The 18,142-nt window shown below is 48.0% G+C and overlaps 12 protein-coding genes across 12 annotated transcripts, besides 23 other annotated features; all 12 read right to left on the reverse strand.

The window, feature by feature from the left end:
* Positions 1–367: part of a sequence feature (haploid, non-Esmeraldo-like haplotype) that runs on past the window's edge.
* Positions 40–76: a sequence feature (T-rich).
* Positions 143–170: a microsatellite.
* Positions 174–194: a microsatellite.
* Positions 266–307: a microsatellite.
* Tc00.1047053508479.150 (serine/threonine protein kinase, putative) lies at positions 311–1,735 on the reverse strand (the record flags this gene model as incomplete). The annotated part of the gene is made up of 1 exon (XM_815759.1): positions 311–1,735. One exon carries the CDS (start codon positions 1,733–1,735, stop codon positions 311–313), a length of 1,425 nt encoding a protein of 474 aa, XP_820852.1.
* Positions 368–1,316: a sequence feature (haploid, Esmeraldo-like haplotype).
* Positions 1,317–1,325: a sequence feature (areas merged during assembly that could not be assigned to a particular haplotype. This can correspond to areas where the two haplotypes were merged or to regions with more than two copies in the genome that were merged during assembly.).
* Positions 1,326–13,207: a sequence feature (areas merged during assembly that could not be assigned to a particular haplotype. This can correspond to areas where the two haplotypes were merged or to regions with more than two copies in the genome that were merged during assembly.).
* Positions 1,489–1,519: a microsatellite.
* Positions 1,898–1,927: a microsatellite.
* Tc00.1047053508479.160 (hypothetical protein, conserved) lies at positions 1,988–4,987 on the reverse strand (the record flags this gene model as incomplete). The annotated part of the gene is made up of 1 exon (XM_815760.1): positions 1,988–4,987. The coding sequence occupies one exon, from the start codon at positions 4,985–4,987 to the stop codon at positions 1,988–1,990; it is 3,000 nt and encodes a 999-aa protein (XP_820853.1).
* Positions 4,594–4,652: a microsatellite.
* Positions 4,654–4,692: a microsatellite.
* Positions 5,175–5,582, reverse strand: Tc00.1047053508479.170 (hypothetical protein, conserved; the record flags this gene model as incomplete). Its single annotated transcript, XM_815761.1, has 1 exon — positions 5,175–5,582. One exon carries the CDS (start codon positions 5,580–5,582, stop codon positions 5,175–5,177), a length of 408 nt encoding a protein of 135 aa, XP_820854.1.
* Tc00.1047053508479.174 (hypothetical protein, conserved) lies at positions 5,812–7,500 on the reverse strand (the record flags this gene model as incomplete). Its single annotated transcript, XM_815751.1, has 1 exon — positions 5,812–7,500. The coding sequence occupies one exon, from the start codon at positions 7,498–7,500 to the stop codon at positions 5,812–5,814; it is 1,689 nt and encodes a 562-aa protein (XP_820844.1).
* Positions 7,708–7,730: a sequence feature (AT_rich).
* Positions 7,809–7,844: a microsatellite.
* Positions 7,978–8,011: a microsatellite.
* Positions 8,071–10,143, reverse strand: Tc00.1047053508479.180 (hypothetical protein, conserved; the record flags this gene model as incomplete). The annotated part of the gene is made up of 1 exon (XM_815762.1): positions 8,071–10,143. One exon carries the CDS (start codon positions 10,141–10,143, stop codon positions 8,071–8,073), a length of 2,073 nt encoding a protein of 690 aa, XP_820855.1.
* Positions 9,614–9,642: a microsatellite.
* Tc00.1047053508479.190 (peroxisome assembly protein, putative) lies at positions 10,451–11,353 on the reverse strand (the record flags this gene model as incomplete). Its single annotated transcript, XM_815763.1, has 1 exon — positions 10,451–11,353. One exon carries the CDS (start codon positions 11,351–11,353, stop codon positions 10,451–10,453), a length of 903 nt encoding a protein of 300 aa, XP_820856.1.
* Positions 11,671–11,764: a sequence feature (T-rich).
* Positions 11,795–11,833: a microsatellite.
* On the reverse strand, positions 11,848–12,750 carry Tc00.1047053508479.200 (hypothetical protein, conserved; the record flags this gene model as incomplete). The annotated part of the gene is made up of 1 exon (XM_815764.1): positions 11,848–12,750. One exon carries the CDS (start codon positions 12,748–12,750, stop codon positions 11,848–11,850), a length of 903 nt encoding a protein of 300 aa, XP_820857.1.
* Positions 13,015–13,049: a microsatellite.
* Positions 13,106–14,518, reverse strand: Tc00.1047053508479.210 (hypothetical protein, conserved; the record flags this gene model as incomplete). The annotated part of the gene is made up of 1 exon (XM_815765.1): positions 13,106–14,518. One exon carries the CDS (start codon positions 14,516–14,518, stop codon positions 13,106–13,108), a length of 1,413 nt encoding a protein of 470 aa, XP_820858.1.
* Positions 13,208–13,371: a sequence feature (areas merged during assembly that could not be assigned to a particular haplotype. This can correspond to areas where the two haplotypes were merged or to regions with more than two copies in the genome that were merged during assembly.).
* Positions 13,372–18,142: part of a sequence feature (areas merged during assembly that could not be assigned to a particular haplotype. This can correspond to areas where the two haplotypes were merged or to regions with more than two copies in the genome that were merged during assembly.) that runs on past the window's edge.
* Positions 14,454–14,485: a microsatellite.
* Tc00.1047053508479.213 (hypothetical protein, conserved) lies at positions 14,622–14,954 on the reverse strand (the record flags this gene model as incomplete). Its single annotated transcript, XM_815752.1, has 1 exon — positions 14,622–14,954. The coding sequence occupies one exon, from the start codon at positions 14,952–14,954 to the stop codon at positions 14,622–14,624; it is 333 nt and encodes a 110-aa protein (XP_820845.1).
* Positions 15,225–15,635, reverse strand: Tc00.1047053508479.216 (hypothetical protein, conserved; the record flags this gene model as incomplete). Its single annotated transcript, XM_815754.1, has 1 exon — positions 15,225–15,635. The coding sequence occupies one exon, from the start codon at positions 15,633–15,635 to the stop codon at positions 15,225–15,227; it is 411 nt and encodes a 136-aa protein (XP_820847.1).
* Positions 15,843–17,270, reverse strand: Tc00.1047053508479.220 (hypothetical protein, conserved; the record flags this gene model as incomplete). Its single annotated transcript, XM_815766.1, has 1 exon — positions 15,843–17,270. The coding sequence occupies one exon, from the start codon at positions 17,268–17,270 to the stop codon at positions 15,843–15,845; it is 1,428 nt and encodes a 475-aa protein (XP_820859.1).
* Positions 17,307–17,330: a sequence feature (AT_rich).
* Tc00.1047053508479.224 (hypothetical protein, conserved) lies at positions 17,594–18,133 on the reverse strand (the record flags this gene model as incomplete). The annotated part of the gene is made up of 1 exon (XM_815756.1): positions 17,594–18,133. One exon carries the CDS (start codon positions 18,131–18,133, stop codon positions 17,594–17,596), a length of 540 nt encoding a protein of 179 aa, XP_820849.1.

The raw sequence follows: 18,142 nt of genomic DNA on the forward strand, positions 1-18,142 counted from the left end.
AAGACACTCTTTCCTCTTTATTGACCCTCTCTCTCTCTCTTTCCTTTTTTTTTTTTTTTTCTTTCTGTTCTTTTTTCTCTCTCCCTCATTTTTTCCTCTCTCGCCTCATTCCCTTTTTTTCCCCTATCTTTTGCTGCTGTTTTGGTGGTGGTGGTGGTGGTGGCGTTGGTCCCTTTTTTTTTTTTTTTTTTTTTCTACCCTCGTCGTTCCCTCGCGCCTTCGCCGTCCCCGTGTGTCTCATTTTACACTCCCCTCGCTGGGGAATAAAGAAAAATAAAAAACAAAACAAAACAAAAAAAAAAAAAAAGACCTAATTTTTATTCAAGTGGTTATCCGCTGTGCATGAAAACCCCGTGAAAAGCTGCTGCTGCCGCGAGTTCAGTTGTGACGACTGCGCAGGCGTATTGACAAGTTGCCCGGGATTCTTGGCCGAGGTGGATGCGCCCTCCGCCTTCGCCCGCTCTGCCATCACTTGCTCTGGCGATGGGATTGGCACCCACTTTGGCGGCTTCACCTTCCTCTCCATCACCTCGTCAAAGTTGATGCCTGTCCAAAAAAGATGTGCTTTGATCTCCGGGCCCTTGATGCGGCGGTTGGCGTCCTTTATGAGAAGTCGGCTGATCAGGTCCTTCGCCTCCGATGGAAGTTGCACGCTGCTGGGGAAACGGAGGTCCGAGTAAAGAATGTTGTCAAAGACCTCCCTCATGCTCTTTCCATTGAAGGGTGTACGTCCACAAAGCATGCGGTACAATAAGATGCCAAACGACCAAAAATCTACCGCGTTTGTGTACTCATTTTGTTTGAGTACATCCGGCGCAACATAAAACGGCGAACCAACAAAAGAATTTGCCCGCATATCTTTCGTAGATGCATCCCCACCCTCCTTTGGGTTATAAAAATCCTTCGAAAGACCAAAGTCAGCCAAAACACAATGTCCATCCCCTGTTAAAAGTATGTTCTCCGGCTTCAAATCACGATAAATGACACTGTGTTCATGCAGAAATAATAATGCAAGAAGAATTTCAGCCGCGTAAAGCTTTGCTGTAAAAAGATCAACCTGTTTTGAAGGAAGGTTGTTCATATATTTGTCTAAATCGCCTCCTGGCATATATTCCATCACAAAAAACAACTTATGCTCCGACTGAAAGGTCCAGTAAAGCTTCAAAAGATATGGGTGATTGGTACGTGACAATACATTGCGTTCAACAAATACATCGCGATAACGATTGTGATCGAGTAGTCCTTGTTTGTTCACTACTTTCATGGCGTAATATTCGTTCGTGCCTATGCGACGCACAAGGACTACGTACGCAAAAGAACCTTTCCCAAGTACATCCAGACTCTCAAAGTCATCCTTTGTCACTTTTTCCTGCGGTGGTGCCTTTTTATCCATATGGTTATTGTTACCAACCTTCTTCTCGCTGGCTTTTTCGCCCGAACGCTCTTCGTCCTTCTCCTTCTTGTCCCTTTTGAAAAGCTTCAAAAACATTTTTTTTTTTTTTTTTTTTTTGCTTTTTTTCCCACTTCCCCGTCCCCAGTGGAAAACAAATAAATACGTATGTATATTTCTAAATAAATATTTACGAGTGTTTATGCAATAAATGAGATATTTACTGCGGTGTGTGTATGTAAAAAAGAATCGTTGTGTGCAGGTACTATGACTTTCTTCAATCCCCAAAATCAAAAAAGAAAAGAAAAGAAAAAAGAAAACATATTCATTAGGCATCATCATCATCAACAACAACAAAATCAAGAAAAACTACACACACACAAACACCAAAGGCCTTTTATTCCGCGGGCTTTCTATCTGAGGGTACGTTTGTGTCTTTGTGTGCAGGCTGTACGAATGGCATAGCCGCAATGTTCATGTCCTCCATTTTGAGCTGTTGACACTCCTAAAAAAAAAAAAAAAAAAAAAAAAAAAAAAGCAGATAAACACGTATATGTAAATACACGTATAAGATATATGTATGGACATGCAAACACGTCACAACGCCACCAACAACACTGATGCTGCAAGGTGTAAAAGCGATGGCCGTAGTGGTTCTTGCAAAAGCAAGACAAGAGCGTCGTCTGTACCCATCCGGCTGCCCTTTTTTCTCTGGACGTCAAGGCGGTAGTACCGCTCGAGAAATACAGTCACATCCGTCTCCACCCACAGCACGCCAGCGGGCTCATCTGTTTGGTTTGCCGCTAGGATACCGAGACGCAACTTGAGTACAGACACAATGTGAGCCGCAGTAAGCCAGCAAAAAATTGCTACACCGCGTGGACACTGACAATCATGCAGATGTGAGAACTTTCTTGCCGTCGCACTCTTCAGCAGCTCCGAAACTTTTAAAATAAGGCTATTTCTCTCTGTTTGCGTGCAATTCCGTGTAGGGAGAGCATCCAAAGTCTCCGGAAGCCACGCCCTAATGTACCCCACGGCAATATCACGCAACTCATCTGCATCATACACGGCACAAATCCCACTCGTGTGTGCTGAAAATACGTCCAGGAATTGAGTAGCCCTGCGCTTAACGGAACGAATTGCGGAGCGAAGTTGCTCTTCAAAAAAGGAAGAAGGCGCAAGAATTTGGCAATTGTCACGCAAGAGCGGATGCAAGCTCGCCAATATAGTCGTACACGCGTGCAGCGTCGTGACAAAAAAATTCTCCGGGGAAGTAAATTCCATAAACATGTCCTCACTACTTAGATCAACCAATAGTTTGGCGTGAACATACAAGTGACGCAGCCTCGCCTTAATCAGAACGTACTGGTAAATGGGAAGAAGATCATCCGCGGAGCCTGACTCGAGGTGCATCTGACGCCGTGGAAGTAAAGAAAGCGATTTTTCGTCAAGGTTCACTTGTGCCAGCCGCGCAGCAAGATCAATTTCCCTTGACCACTGCGCCAGAACGCGCAGCTTGCCGGTGAACGTGTGCACGTTCCGTTCCAACTGCTCGATAACATGAATCGCGTCCGCGTATGGATCAAAAAGCTGCTCTTCACTCTGCTGGCGGGCAAACACAACGCCCATGTCGTCAAGCGTGGTCTGCTCCCGTAGCCGCTCAAGCGCAACGGACAGTGACGCATCTTCTTCCTTGAAAGCATGCAGGTAGAGGTTCAACAAAACATCGTGGGTGTCACGAAGGACATAATCCAAGACCCTGCGTGCAACGAAGATCTCAGAGCTGTTGTCGGCCACCGCGGCATCGCCCAGCATCGCCACCACCCAGCGTTCCACAGAGCGCACAAAGGAAATGATGTCCGTCATTGCCAAGTCCACGTCGCCTACTATTATAGGACGCCCATGTCGTCGGTGAATGCAGCCCCCGTATGTTTTACGCAGATAACACCATCCGAGTTTATTCAAGCATAACCCGGCGCCAATTTCACTACTTTTCCCACAGGTTCCATGAAGAAAGTAAAAACAACGACGAAACAATTTCAATGCATTTCGCACAGCGCCCTGGTTGCCACAAAAATCGGCAAGTACCGCCTGCACCTCTTCCTGTGTTGTTGCACTATGTAATCGTTCACGGTACAACGCGCACGCAGCGTATTCCTGCGCCTTTAGTTCCTCACAGGTGCCACAGAGCAGCGGTTCCCAATGAAAACATTGAAACCATCCACGTGCATTCATTCCCGCTTGGGGGCGGTTGTAAAAGGAACCAAGAAACACACGACCGTTAGTGGGATACGTCGAGCTCTTCCACTCAGCAAAGATTCTTGTGCCGCACGGCAAAGTGGCATACCCCTCACCCACAAAGCGACCTTTTTCCCACACACCGTCAAAAATAACACCGCCCCATCTTTCCTTCTCGAGCCCCTTCATCGCCAACGTGGATTCGGCGTGATCATTTTCCTCATTTTCCCTGTCATTTCCCTCTCCGACTTCGGTAGCCTGTCTTGAATGCGCCTCACACAACCCCGCAAACGTCGCTCCATCCAAGAGGGAGTGACAAGTATTTTGCCTCCCGTAGTGCAAAGAAAAAAGTGTCCCCGTGTCGTGAAATTTCCCCTCCTCAAACAAACCCACATAACGATCACCACCACTTGTCACGAGACAACCGAACCCCGACGGTAAATTGTTCTCCCACTGTCCAAAGTAACGGTCGCCGTTTGGTCCAACAAGTTCTCCCCATCGCTCCCGCACCGGCGTGTTCATTTGAACCCAATTCGAAAATTTTGAGTGTCGTGTCTTTGGACCTCGAGAAGGATATTGTGACGCCGCGTTATCCTGCCGCCACGTCAAGAAGCCACAGTACTTGCTGCCATCGGGGTAGTCAATACGGGCCTGGTTTGTCGTATCTGGACGGTTCATCTTCCATTTGGACCAAAGCACGTAGCGCTCGGTCAGTAACTTTCCGTCCCCGTCACGGCTACGGTTGACAAACCCTCCAACGTAGCAGTGTTTGCCCGATGACGACTGCAGCGTCCCATAACCATGCGGGATCGCCGTTCCCCTGTCCATCTTGACTTCACCATTATATTCGTCACCAAACTCCATCGTAATACACATCTTTTCCGGCTTACTTTCTGGGGAAGAGGAAACGGCCGCAGGGGCTCCCTCCCCGTCTCGCGGCACGGAGGAGCCATTACGGCCACCTTCTGCCGGTACTGCTGTGATGCTGCTGCTGGAAATCGTTGCTGCTGCTGCTGCTGCTTGTGGTGGTGGTGCTGGTGGTGGTGGTGGTAGTAGTCGTGTCGCCAATGTTGACGTCATTCCAAGTGCGGTGGATCCAAAAAAAATGCTGCCGCTCCCGCAGAATTCTCCCAATGGCAGAAGGGGGTTTTCGCCCCCCACTGGATCCGAGTCGCTCTCCGACTCTCCCGTCCATCGCCTCATCTGGCTAAGCAAGACAACAGACTGTTTATTGTGATGCAAACAAACAAATAACAAAAAATAATAAAATAAAATGACGGTAAAAACGCAAAGGCAACAAATCAACAAAATGCGGGAAACCACAAAAAAAAAAAATTCAAGAGCAACAGCCACCATGAAAACAAAACAAAAAAAAAAACCGGCGTTCAAACCCACACACACACACACAGAGAGAGAGAAAGAAGAGTAAAAAAAAGAAAAGACATTTACTGTGGGGTAAACAATCGACCAAAAGAGTACGGTCCATCATTTATTTTTTTTTCCCTCCACACGCACATAATCGCACACAATCCTTTTGTTTTGTCTACATTTTCTCCTCGACATCTCCCTCAGCCCTATTCTTTGTAAGCGCCTGCAGCTCCTCGTTCGATTCTTCCTCCTCAAGTTCGTCTATAAGCATCTGACGGACGCGGTAGTACTCCTTCACCTCAGCCTCATCGCACCACCGCTGGTCAGGGTCCTCACGCTGGTACCAGTTGGGACCAAACAAAACAAGGGACACGACGCACCCCATGACCACGCCGTAGAAGACCATACCAATGTGCTCAAAAAAAAAACCTGCAATCAGCGGAAGGAAAAGAAAGACACAAAAAACCCTTGTCAGGCCTTTCCTCACCATTTGCTGATCCCGAAGTGACATGGGAGCAGAGAGCCCCGCAAACCATCGCGCCAGTGGATGCACCATTGCTTGTCCCTCATTCTGTAGCTCCATTCCCAGATGCGGGCGCAGAGCCTCCTCTCCAATTCTATTCAAACCACAAAACCGACCACCGCAAGCAAAAAAAAAAGAGAGACAAAGAGAGACGATAAATAAATCAAATACCGCAGTTTCCACACACACACACAAAAAAAAAAAAAAAAGGAAAATTTATCTTCTCTGCATCACCATGTCAGGACGTGACACAACAAAAAGAAATAATAAAAAAAAAAAACATTCCACGTCAAAGTAAAAGGTAACTTTCGTAAGAGGCACGGTAAACCGTAATCCAGTGCACAAATGCTGTGACGGCAGCCTGATGAAGAGCGACATCTGTAAGCATGGTATCAGCCGAAGGTTCTACCGCGCCCTGGTGAAAAACTCTTTCTTTGAATACGCTTTCAGCCTTGGCGTCATCCGTCAGACGTTTCTTTCGCATCAACACGGCAGCAAAGGTCAATGCCAAATGTCTTAACGACGTCCCATTCACGCCACTGTGAATAAGGAGACCTCCGCAGAGGTCAAGAATCCAAAAGATCACACCCTGCAAATGGGGAGGAAGCATTCCCAGGTAATTCATCGGATCACAGGCAAACAACGATGCATCAAACACAGTCGCATCTAATTCCGCCAACCAAATCAACGTCAGGCCCATCAAAACATCAGGTTGGGCGTTCGTAAGAGCTGCAGGGAGTCGAGTTGCGGCATTTGGAAAGCATGACATACTAAAAACAGCGGCAACTGCTGTCGGCAACACACTACCGGGGAGGTAACCTGCAGGCTGTGCGGAAGAGTAAGGCAGCTCTGCAGTTCCGCGATTATTTTTTGGTAAGGAAGACCGGTACGTTGCTAGCACCTCCGCAAAATCCATCTCCTCCTCTAATATCTCCTTCACGCGTGTCGCCTCCCGCATGACTTCACGGTTGTGAGTAATAAAATTCCCAGACTTCCCGACCAACAGATGAGCTATCGTTTTACTCGTAAGCCCTTGTTGGCGAATAAATTGATGCTTTATCAACTGTAACATCAGGGGGCATGTGTACACGCCAACAGGTGAATCTCGTACGGTAATAGCGAGACACCGGGGAAAGCCTGTGCAAAATGGTTTTTGTTTTTCTGACACTACAATAAATGTCACAAATATCTTCACGTACGTATCGACACTAAGCACAACCAACTGTTCAAACAATGAAACATGACGTCTTGGGATTGGCTTCAGGATGAAGTGAAACGTCGTCGCCTCGCCAGAACGAATGCTCCGCTCCTCCATACGTGCACAGCCAAGATACTCGCCTGAAACCACCTCACCATCAATAAAGGCGTGCACCTCACTTATCTTGACGCTACACCGTGAACCACCCTGGTTCCGCACGGAAACCTCGGCAGAAAAATCACTTTTATTTTGCCCTTCGCCCTCAGGGCTCGTCTCTCCCACAAAGAGAAAATGGCAGTTGCTGAAAGTAATGCACGGTGCCTTTCCTTGATACTCGGGAAAACTTCTTCGCAGCTGGGAAAGTAGCGGCAAATCTTCGGGTTTCGTTTTAGGCACAACGCCGCTGCTACGCGACTCCAATTCGGCTAGTAGCAGCCGCAGTGCGAGCAACTGACACTGATAAAGCCAGTCGCAGTTGGACCTCACGGCCAGTTGACGAATGCTGCAGAGAGCCTCTTCGGCGACCTGCGCGCGGCCAGACAAGTAGCCGTGAAGAAATCCATTCAGATGCGTCGGTTTGAATGCTTGAACCTTTTCCATTGCCTTCTTAATCTCCTTCGGGGTAGACGGAGGCGGCCGCGTGTTTGCATTGCTGCCCCGCGCTAAGGAGAAGAGAGACGACAATTCATCCGTTGTGATGGACATATGGTCAACGGGAAAAGGCGTCGTGACATGCGTCGCGGCACCGGCACTCACAGGCAGCGTAGACACGTCTTCCATATCACTACACTCTAATAGGAGGGCCGTTATCAAAGTGGGTGTAAAACACGGACTATATAAGCGACCAGCAAGCACCCCACCCCAAACAACGGATACACAAATAAATACATTAAAAAGAAAGGGGATTTTTGTTTGTTTCCAACTTCAGCCACAATTCCTCTCACAAACCGAAATAATATAAATAAAGGAAAAGTATCCTCTAACATCATATATATATATATATATAATAACAATCAATAGCAGAACAAAAATTATGGTCCAGAAAACATTTACAAAAACGGTACAGTTTAAAAAAGAAAAAAACAGCAATATATATATATATATATATATATATATATATATATCATCACTTACTTATAAAATGTCGTCTAGTATTCCCTAATGGCTTAAAAGAAGGGGAAGGCATGTTCTTGTCCGCTTCACCACAACACCATCTGCCATCTGCCCCTTCTTTTCCACCGTGGTCGATAAGGCTGTAAAATAAAAACAGAAAGGAAAAAAAAAAAAAAAAGGGTGTGTGTGTGTCTGCGTGTGTGTATTTATTTGTTTGCAGGCATGGGCGGAGAAGACTCACTCAACCGCCTTCATCATCCTGACAATTTCAGCACTAAGAAATGTCACACACTCCGAATACGTAATGAGTTGGTTCCCAAAGGGATCGATAAGCTCCAGCAGGGCTTCAATTTCCTCGTCGGTTTTGGAAGCGTCAACGGTCTTCAAGATGGCATTAAACTCTTGCGCATTCACGATGCCGTTGCGGTCCGCATCGTGACGACAGAAAATGGAATGAAATCGAGCCAGAAAACGCTCGTGTCCTTCCAGTTGAAAATCCAAAAGAATGCGAATGAGTTCCGCATATGGAAGCTGAACGTCGTGAATGGATGCGATTTCGTGGCCTCTCTGAATCGAACTGCGACGGCGTGGCTGTGAGACTTGACGCAAATAATCTCTCACACGCATGATGATTGACACCGCATCTTCTGTATTGTACATGTACTTCACAATGTCAACCCACTCGTCTTCCAACAATGTGCCATTGGTCTTCTTCTGAACAATTTTATTGATGTCCGTGTCACTTTTTGACGGTCGCTTTCCTTTTATGTAGACACGAAGCAACTCATGCACCGTCTCACGTACTTGTCGCTGTACAAAACGAAATTCCTCATCAATTTCATTACGAAGAATTTTTCCAAAAACGGCCACGTCGTTATCTTCCAGATTGTACTTCTTTATCCCTTGAATGATGGCGGTAGCCCAATCAAGGATAATATGTTTCAGGCCATATCGTTGGTTCAAATAAGTGTACATATGCTGCTCCATTGTCTCACGCGGAAGATGACTCTCAGAGCACTTGATGTCGTACTTACTCTTTGATGCGTAAATATCCTCAATTGCCTGCTTGAGTTGTTTCAGTGTCAACACTTTGCTTCCGGACTGCGGCGCCCGTGAACCGGACGGCGATATCCGGGAGTGATCTGCAGAGGCCGAAGAGTTTCGTAACGCCCCAGGGGCCACGGCGTCCGGGCTACATGCCGATGCCTCCACCAAACGCAGCTTTGTTTGCAGACGTTCGTTCTCTGTCCGTAGTTTTCCAACCTCCTCTTGAAGTCGTTGCAGTTCCATCCCATTGACGGCATTGGTACCGCTGCCGCCGTTGCTGTCATTTTCTTTCTGGCCCAGTTGACCCATGAGTGACTCTATCTCTTGAATAGCGTCCTGCATGTCTTTTTTCATGACGGCAATACGACCATTCATTTCCTCAGTGATACGGCGCCATAGACGGTCGTAGCTTTCCAGGAGACCTGCTTGTGCCTTCGCAATTTCTGTGAGGGCCCGTCCAAGCACAGCGTCCCTCCCACTCACTACACGGCACAGTTCTTCAAGACAATACTCGTAGAGGACCTTCTTCGCTTTCAGTTTCTCACCCTCACGGCTTGATGGGTCTGGTTCGGCTGCCGTAAGGGCACAGAGGTGTCGAACAACGTTTGCAACATACATGTTAAATTCCTTCTGGGTAAAAACATTTCCGGTAAAATTCGTCACTAGTGTGTAGAGGCCTTGTATGTTTTTCGTGTCCTCCGCTTTCCACTGCTGAAACTGCGTGGAGCTGTATTGCTGCTGCTGCTGCTGCTGCCGTTGTTGTTCTTGTCCATATATCGGTGCCTCGTCTAGCACCGACGTGTCCGTCGCATCGAATATGCGGGGTGCTGGAGAAGTATCCCCGTCGTCACTTTTGTCGCCTTCCATCGCGCCTCTCACTTCCTCAAAGACCTCCGTCAGGGATGTCCCGTTAAAACTCTCCAGTGACTGCACGGCAACAATAACTTCATCCTCTTCGCTCTCACATGGCAGATCCACATACAGATGCCTTAAAATGGCAAGGCCAGACAGTCCTTGCATGATGGTACTCGCGCCTGTGATGGGATTCGCGGACAGGTCCAAGTACTCCAACTGACAAATACCGGTGAGGTCGTTTGGAAGTCCTGTCAGTTTGTTCCTCGCCAGTCGCAGAGCCTTCAGTCGCGGCAATCTCGACAGGAGCGGGAGGACAGGCTCCAGCGACTCCAGTCCAACACCCTCCAGATTCACCTCGACCGCTCCCAAGTCGGCATTGACGATGCTCTCCGCACGGGCCACAGCCATTCTCACTCCTGACACTCCTGCACACCACCAAAAAAAAAAAAAAAAGTAATAGTAAACACACACGGGAAAAAAAAATGTGTTAGTGGAGGGTGTACAATAGAAGTAGGAAAGGACAAGTGAAAAAAAAACATGCAAATTCAATTGATTTTATTACAAAGATTCGTATTGATTCCAACCAATAAATAAATTGCGTTCAATAGAGATGAATAACGCGTGCCAACAGAAATGCCCAAAGGCGTTGGATAACAATTCCCTTCTTCTATCCGTGTATCGTTGCCGTGTTGAGCTTCCCCAGGGGTCCTGCCGACTATGCAGACGTGTCATGAACACCACCCGCTGTCGGTGCCTCTTTTGCTACATAGAGGTACAGTGGCACCGATGACTGCACCGTGATTTGTCGCCGACAAAAGGGACAGATGGCACCGTGTGAGTTCGACTTGATCCAATCCAATAGACAGCGCCAACAAAAGATGTGACCGCATGAAGTAGCCGTGGGCTGCTTTCGATTGCTCAGACACAACATGCACTTACCTGCAGCCGCATTTTGATTGTCATCGGCGTCGCTGTCCTCATGCTCCTGACTCTCCTCATCCCTAGACACGTCATAGTGAGAACCCTGCTGAAGCGCTAGGCGTCGTCTCTCCATGTAGCGCCACAGTCGAACAATCAATTCAAGCAGCACCAAGATTCCCAGTCCAAAGTACGTGTATGGGGCTCCGTCATCGTTCTGCAGCCTCTGCGACGGCAAAAGACTCAAATGACGCACCCCCAAGAGGCGGTGGACGAGCGTCCCGTATGTTTCAAATAAGAAAAGCAGCATCAAAGTAAATTTCCGTACATTGGCGATAACATCGTGTGGCGGAACGGCAGGAAACACCCTGACGGCAAACTGAAAGAGTGCCACAGGCTCTAGTGCAAGCAACAGAGCGAGAAGCAGCTTTCGGGTTATTCCCATCATTCGTGTGGGGATTCCGCGGGTGACGGGAAGCAGGTCGCAGAACTCCTCCCCAAGTGTCTGCCCACGGAGGAGTGAAAGGACGACATACAACCCCTTTGCTAAGTTGCTTAGGTGTGAATCATAACGGTTCGTCCAGTGGGCACCGAAGAGAGCAGTCACGAGACCGGTGAGTGGGCGGGTGACATGATTGTCAATAATGTGTTCGTCCTTGTAGAGGGAACGCAAAATGTAAGGTGCCGTCGCCGGCTGCATTGGGCCCAAATGGGGGTAAAAGAAGGAAAAAAGAAAAAAAAAAAGAAACACACACGCACACAGAAAATAAATATATAAACAAACTCTCAGTTATGTTCCTATGACAGAAGCCTCCGCCGCCAAGCAAAGAAAAAAAGGAGAGAAAGACCGCAACTCAGCAGGAAAGAACAGCAACAGTAGACCCCAAAAGAGAAACGCAATTTCACGTCGGCAGCGACACCACAAGCAATTCTTCCAGGAAAAGCAATGGAAACAGAAAGGAAATACGAGCTTCGTTAAAAGGAAAAAAAGAAAACATGATAAACTCGTCGCATAACTTCTTTTTCCACCTTCTTCTCTTCTTGTTTTTTTTGTTGTTTTTTTTCGGCTTTGCTCTCGTTTTCCCCTTTTTGTTTTTTTTCTTTTTTTTTTGTCGGGAATAACCCCCAAAACAAACGCATTTGTGTGTGTGTGTGTGTGTGTGTGTGTGTGTTTTTGTGTCTGCTAGGGCGTCTTCACACCTCTGCTGTTTCAACGACAATATTCATGGATGAAGTGCACTGCCGCGTTAATTGGACGAGGTTTGAGGGCGGAATCGGTGCGCAGAGCGATGCCTTCATGTTCTCCAGGCAGTAGCCGCGGTCGTAGTAGTGCACCTGCCCACTCTCCCCGCGCATCTCCTCCACCGTTGTCATGTTCCGTGCGACAAGCATCGTGTGGTAGGCAGCCAGGGGAAAGACAAGGCAGCACGTGACAATCGCCACCAGCACCAGCAGGGGCTCCACATAATGCGTTTCCGCAAGGGCACCAAGAAAGGCGCTCCTGTTCGCATACGACACTTCCCTCGAGAGCACCTTCATTCGCCCTACAAGGCTCCATATCCCGCCCGTCAAGACCGTGAGAGTCAAGCACAGTGTTGACCACAAAAAAAGGAAATAAAACCTGTAGTTGCGCTCGCCGACACACGTCCCCACCCACGGGCAATGATGATCACGGCGGGCAATGCAAACATCACAAAAACGACAGTGAATGGCACGCAAAGGCCTGTAGTTGTTGCAGCAGTAACACCACTTGCGCTCCACAGAGGCGTGTTGTTCTCGTCCATGCGCATCAACGTAGAAGACCTCCTCCACTGGGGCTTCGCGGGGGGGCGCGCCCTCCAGCAGGGAAGCGTCCTTTGGGCAGATGCCAGGATCTATCGTAGCGCAGCGAAACATAAATCCAAGCGTCACCACGGCACCACACCCGCAAACAACACGCGCACCCAGCAGAGTTGTATAAATCAAAAACAGAAGAGAGCATACAACAATCAGCAGCATTGTTGCAATCATGAATGCATAGTCCGGTCCAAAGCACAAAGCACCCCCAAAACACACACGGATGTTACCTACACGCTGAACAGACCAGAAACCTGACATGACTTATTGCCGTGTTGGCGTCTTCCCTCTGTTACTTCCCTGTTTACGCAGATGGCGTCCTCTCCATCAGCAGACAAACACACTTTCCATGTATGTATGTGTGGGCATGCATATATATACATATATATTAACATAGATGAGAAATGAAGTGGACAACAACAAAAACAACAAAAAAGTTGGCGACAAACAAAGACGGCAGCAGCATCAGAAGAAGAAGCACAGAAAATGCCAAAAGAGACCAAAAAAAAAAAAAAAAAGGCAAGAAATAATAAATAAAATAGTAATAATAATAATAATAAAACATCGCAACACCAAAAGAACAAAAAAAATGTGAGGCATACCCCCCACCCCTGCTCTATCCCTCTGCGATGCCATAGTAGTCGCAGAAGTGTCTGCCCATGTAATCACGATCCATCCACTCCATGGAGAAAACCCGCCCCACCCGAAATCCGTACTTAATGAGGCTGGCCTCCAAGTTCACAATCTGGTGCAACGTCCATGGCAGGCAAATGACGTACGGTTCTGCTCCCCCTTCTCCCGCATCTGCCTGAGATGCGCTGACCGTCTCGATCAGTTCCCGCAGCCGCCCCCAGCACATCTTCGCCTCACCCTTCGATGCAGAAAAGCTTGTGGGCGAATAGACGCAACGCCACTCAAACGGCACAAAAAATTGAGTCCAGTAGACCTTCCAAGTCATCTCTGAAACTGTCGGGTACAAAAATGGCGGTTCCCGCTTACCGCGAACAATGTCAATAAAACGATGATGTAACCCCAATGCAGGAAATGTATTATCTCGCAGTGGAAGAAAAGCAGCCGGTACGATCCTATCAATGTATTCAAAAGACACACCCTCCATCATGACAGCATCGCATAGCGAAGCAGCCTTTCCAACGGCGGCAAAAAATTTCTTACTTCCCACCTGTGGACACGGAATCGCCATAACAACAATATTTTCGTCCGGTGAAACAAGCTCCAAAATCTTTGTCTCATATCGTTCCACCCCGTCAGATGGCATGTGCAGAACACAGGGCAGTGGTAGCAGGGTCTTGTACGCCGGCGGCACCTCCGTTATGAGGTGTCTCTCTGTAATGCCACGAAACCATTCGAACACCTCTTTCCGACCCATCCCACACCAACGGACCAAAAAGAAGTAAACAAGGGCATCCAAATTCAGAGACGCGAAGATAAACAGAAGCAACACGATAACAACAAACAAACCCCAGCGCATCATCCGCTGGTACATGCCAGCCACATGGAACGGGTCCAACACCTCGGCAACAAACCGTTCCCGTAAAACAAAACCGGAAATGCGATGCGCCTTGAAATTTTTGGCGCCCGTTCCTTCCTGCACTGTCATCCACCTCTTCACACGGTGAAACTCCTCATCCACGGATCTGTTGATGAGCCAGGAGCGCCATCCAAGCAAAACCCGTACGCTGTTAATCGGCCGAATCAAAAGAACATGACGAATCACTGGCAGCTGCAGCCACGGAGAGCCGGGCAACGGCTCGTATTGGTTCAGCACATCGCAAATCTCTTCCTTCGGGATGTATTTCTTGTGCTTGTGCCGCCGTGCAATCATTAGAAGCTCAGCGTGGAGAATCAAGCACGCCTTATCAAAACGGAGCTTCTTTGGAAATGTCTGCCGATAGACATCGCTAATAATTTTCATGAAGGGCGGCACTGCATTCAACCCATAATGCAAAAAAAAAAAAAAAGAACAAAGAAAATAAAACATCAACACAAACACATATATATATATAAACATATTAACAGTCACGCTCTCTTTCTCTCACTCTCCTGCCAATTCCACCACCAGAATGTGTGCCGCCTCGGCACGCGCTGCGGCCATCGTCGCAAGGCCCACGCCTTCATTTGCCGGGCACAGTCTTCAAAACCAGGGCCTGCGGCAGCTCTGCGCGCCTCTTCGGTGCATCATCCAAAACAAATTGTCCGGTTTTTGGGTCGAAGCCCGGCGGCAGTTCGTACGGGTCGCGCCAATTCTCCCAAACGGAGGCAAACTTGGAGGAGTAGAAGGAGAGAAGAAACGCTGACGGTGTGAGGAGTGCGAAAAGCATCAGAGCACTCGTAAATTTGTTCCTTTTGAACGACTCACGAATAAAACGCTGCACCGCTGGCGAATTCACGTCCGCCACTTTCTCCTGAACGTTTTTTTCAAGCTGCCGCCACCATTTCGGCTCCATCCTCCTCTTCTCCTCCCCCTCCCAACAGCGAAACTACTCACCACAAATGTAAAGCGATAAGCACCCAACACAACACACACACACACAAAAAAAAAAAAAAGCCAAGCATCAGAAGAAGCAGAAAACCACAAAATGAGTCATATTCGTTGAAATCCCCCCACCCCACCCCAACCCGAAAAAAAAGAAAAAAAGGGAAAAGATATTCTTTTTTTCTAATGACAGACCTTCAACAAACACCACACAGTGTCAAAACATTCCCCATCCCCTTTCCTATTGTTTTCCACGCCGATATGCTTGAATCTCACCTATATTCTCCTCACCGCTGATGTTATAATGTTTTAAGCCAAGATACTCCAGCCATCCGTTTTGGCGTTGTGTCATGTACAAATCGTAGTCCTTCTCATTCCGCCGCGTCCAGATTGATTTATTCGCCCTCTCAAGCCAATCCTTTCCTGACACATACTCTACATAAAGAGGACCAAAGTAACTGGGGATTACGAGAAACAGAGTAATGCCTGCTGTAAACCACACCGCGACCCGTCGAGAATAGCGTAGACCTGCACGTTGAACGCTCTTATTCATCTTTTTTCGAGGGTGAAAAAAGTTCTCATGCGCGGACGCCCCACCCGCTGTTGCGTATCCACCGGGACGTTCCGTTGTGCCGGGCGCCTTGTTCTCCATCCCACCTTCAAACTGAGAAATACAAATGCAGGCGCCAGATAAAAGGGGCGTACAGCCTTCCGCCCACCCCACGTGCAAAAAACAACAGTAACAAAAAAAAAAGGAAATGAAAGAGCATACCTGCTCAGTGACACAGACAGAGACACACAGACAAACGCCAGCAGTAAACCAATACAAGGGGTCGCAAAACTTTTCAAAACAATCTGTTCAAACCAAGAAAAAAAAAAATAAATGGCGGTGCAGAAGCAACAGTCTCGCAGCAAAATGAATGACAAACGTTACTGTGAAAAGAACAAAAACAAAAGTAAAACCCTCAAATAAACCCATACCCAACCAGTCACAAAAAAAAAGATCAACACCGGTGGATGGTCGCCACCACAGTTGTAATGCAAGGCAGTGACGCGAAACTCCACACTTGCAGGAGCAAACAGGCTCTTCGCCGCCGTCGCAATCCAGCGTGTCGTTGCTGTGATGAAATGTGCAATGACCGAGGCGACCTCTCGTGTGCTCCCCCTCCTCCCTCACACCCTCCATCTCTGCCGCCGGTTTGAATTGGACGCGTCTAAGAGGCAGCACAAGCACATGCAAACCCCCATCTTTAATTTCCGCTCTGCCCTTCAGTACCGTCGTGCCGCACCTCACCCAACCTCCAATCTCCCGTAAACCGCTGGCAGTGGGAGACTCCAGCATCGCCGTCAAGGTGATCTCAACCTGCAGTGCCGGCGTGCTCGAAAAAGTGAGGCTGCAGCCAGTGAAAGCCACCCGCGAGGATAGGCTGCAGTGACGCCTTTCCTCAGAGTCAAGATCCGTAAAGATGGTTGTGGAAGTTTCAAGGAGCAACTCCGCCGATTGCTTCGAGGAAAAAATACGGTAGAGCTCAAAATAAAATGTCTCCTCTAATCGTGAATGTCGCACAAGACCACTCACACCGACATTGTGCAGAAAACACGATGAGACCAGCTCTGTATCCCTCATAGTAGATTTCTGTGGGAATTTCAGTCGTGAGATACTGGAGGGGTACACACCAAACGGGTCCCCTTTTTCAAGTAAAATTGCACTTGTTACTCCATCCAGACCTTGTATATAGAGTAACTGGGCATCTGCCCCACCGCTATCGTGAGAAAGAAGCCAACGCTTAGCCACGCCAAGGGAAAGAACGGGCTCGTCCGACGTCACACTTAAATTCCCGTCGCGCCAGTGTGCCGCCAGCATGTGAAGCGAAGCAGAAGCATCATCGTATCCACATGGATACAGGATATAAACTGTAGCATGGGAAGTAGAAAATATGACGGATACAGCATCATCCGCATTACTCAATGATATTGGTGCATAAAGACAGTGTATAAAAATTTCATCCATGACAGCAAGAAAGGGCTCGGTATTCTCTGAGGGTGTTGGACTCTCAAACCGTAGCAAAAGAGCCACACGCAGTTGCAGTCCCTGAGCGCCGCGTACCACGTGCCAGTCCAAAAGTCTGCTGACATCAGTGCGAAAAACAACACTTTGCGTCTCTCTTGACGCCTGACGCGTAAAGTTCAAGGAACGTCCCACTGATTCCAGGAGTAAAACGGCATCGCAGTTCAAAGGCAAGAAAAGAACAACAACCGCCAAAAAAGAAATCATTTGAATTAGCATTTTTCTCTGTGGCTCTTATTCTATCTCTCTGTCTCCTTTTTTATTTTTTATTTTTTTATTCAAAGGGAAAGTTTTAAAAGCCCCCCAAAGAAATAACATGGAATATACAAGAAGAAAATGCATGCATATGCATAGTATCCTTCCGTCAATATGTACGGAGAAAAGTAAATAATTGAAGACGCACCACGCTTTCAAATTCCCTCACCCGATCCCATAGCTCAAGTAAGAAAAACACAACCTTGGGAATTGATAACACAATCAATCAACAGGAGCAGGCACACGCGTGAGTATACCACGTTTTTTTGTCGTTTTTTGTTTTTTTTTTACCGCCTCTTCTTGAGCTTCTCCTGAAGAACCTTCTCACAGCAAGAAGGCTCCAGACAGTACCATTTTGTCGTGGATAACGTCAAGTACTCCTTCAGCGCCCTGTCATGGATATCCAGACATGCACAGTGATACCAACTGCGGCACGCGCAACAACGCACGACGGAATCCTCTCCTTCTGCTACACTAGCCGGGCAGCATTTCAGTGTATTAGGGGGGAATCGATAACCTTTGGGCCTCGACTCCAGTTGTGCGGCGCACTCCACACACAAGTACATCCCTCCCGTTGGCACTGTCGATGTTGTGTAATTCATTCCACATCCCCCGCAAGGAGTCCCACGGCGAAACGCATCTTCGTCTCTCGCTTTGTTTTTTTTCCTCCCAGTCTCACGCAGCCCTACGGTGGGAGTGGAGGCGGTGGCTTGGGCATCGTGGCTGTGTTCACTCGTCCCCAACTTAACCGCATTCTCCAGCAGGCCGTTTTTCCCCTCCAACTCGTGAAATGGGGAGAAAACACCAGCCGCAGGATCCATGCGCATACAAAAAAA

Source organism: Trypanosoma cruzi, genomic scaffold (genome assembly GCF_000209065.1).
Source record: "Trypanosoma cruzi strain CL Brener 1047053516867 genomic scaffold, whole genome shotgun sequence".
In the NCBI taxonomy this organism is placed as follows: domain Eukaryota; phylum Euglenozoa; class Kinetoplastea; order Trypanosomatida; family Trypanosomatidae; genus Trypanosoma; species Trypanosoma cruzi.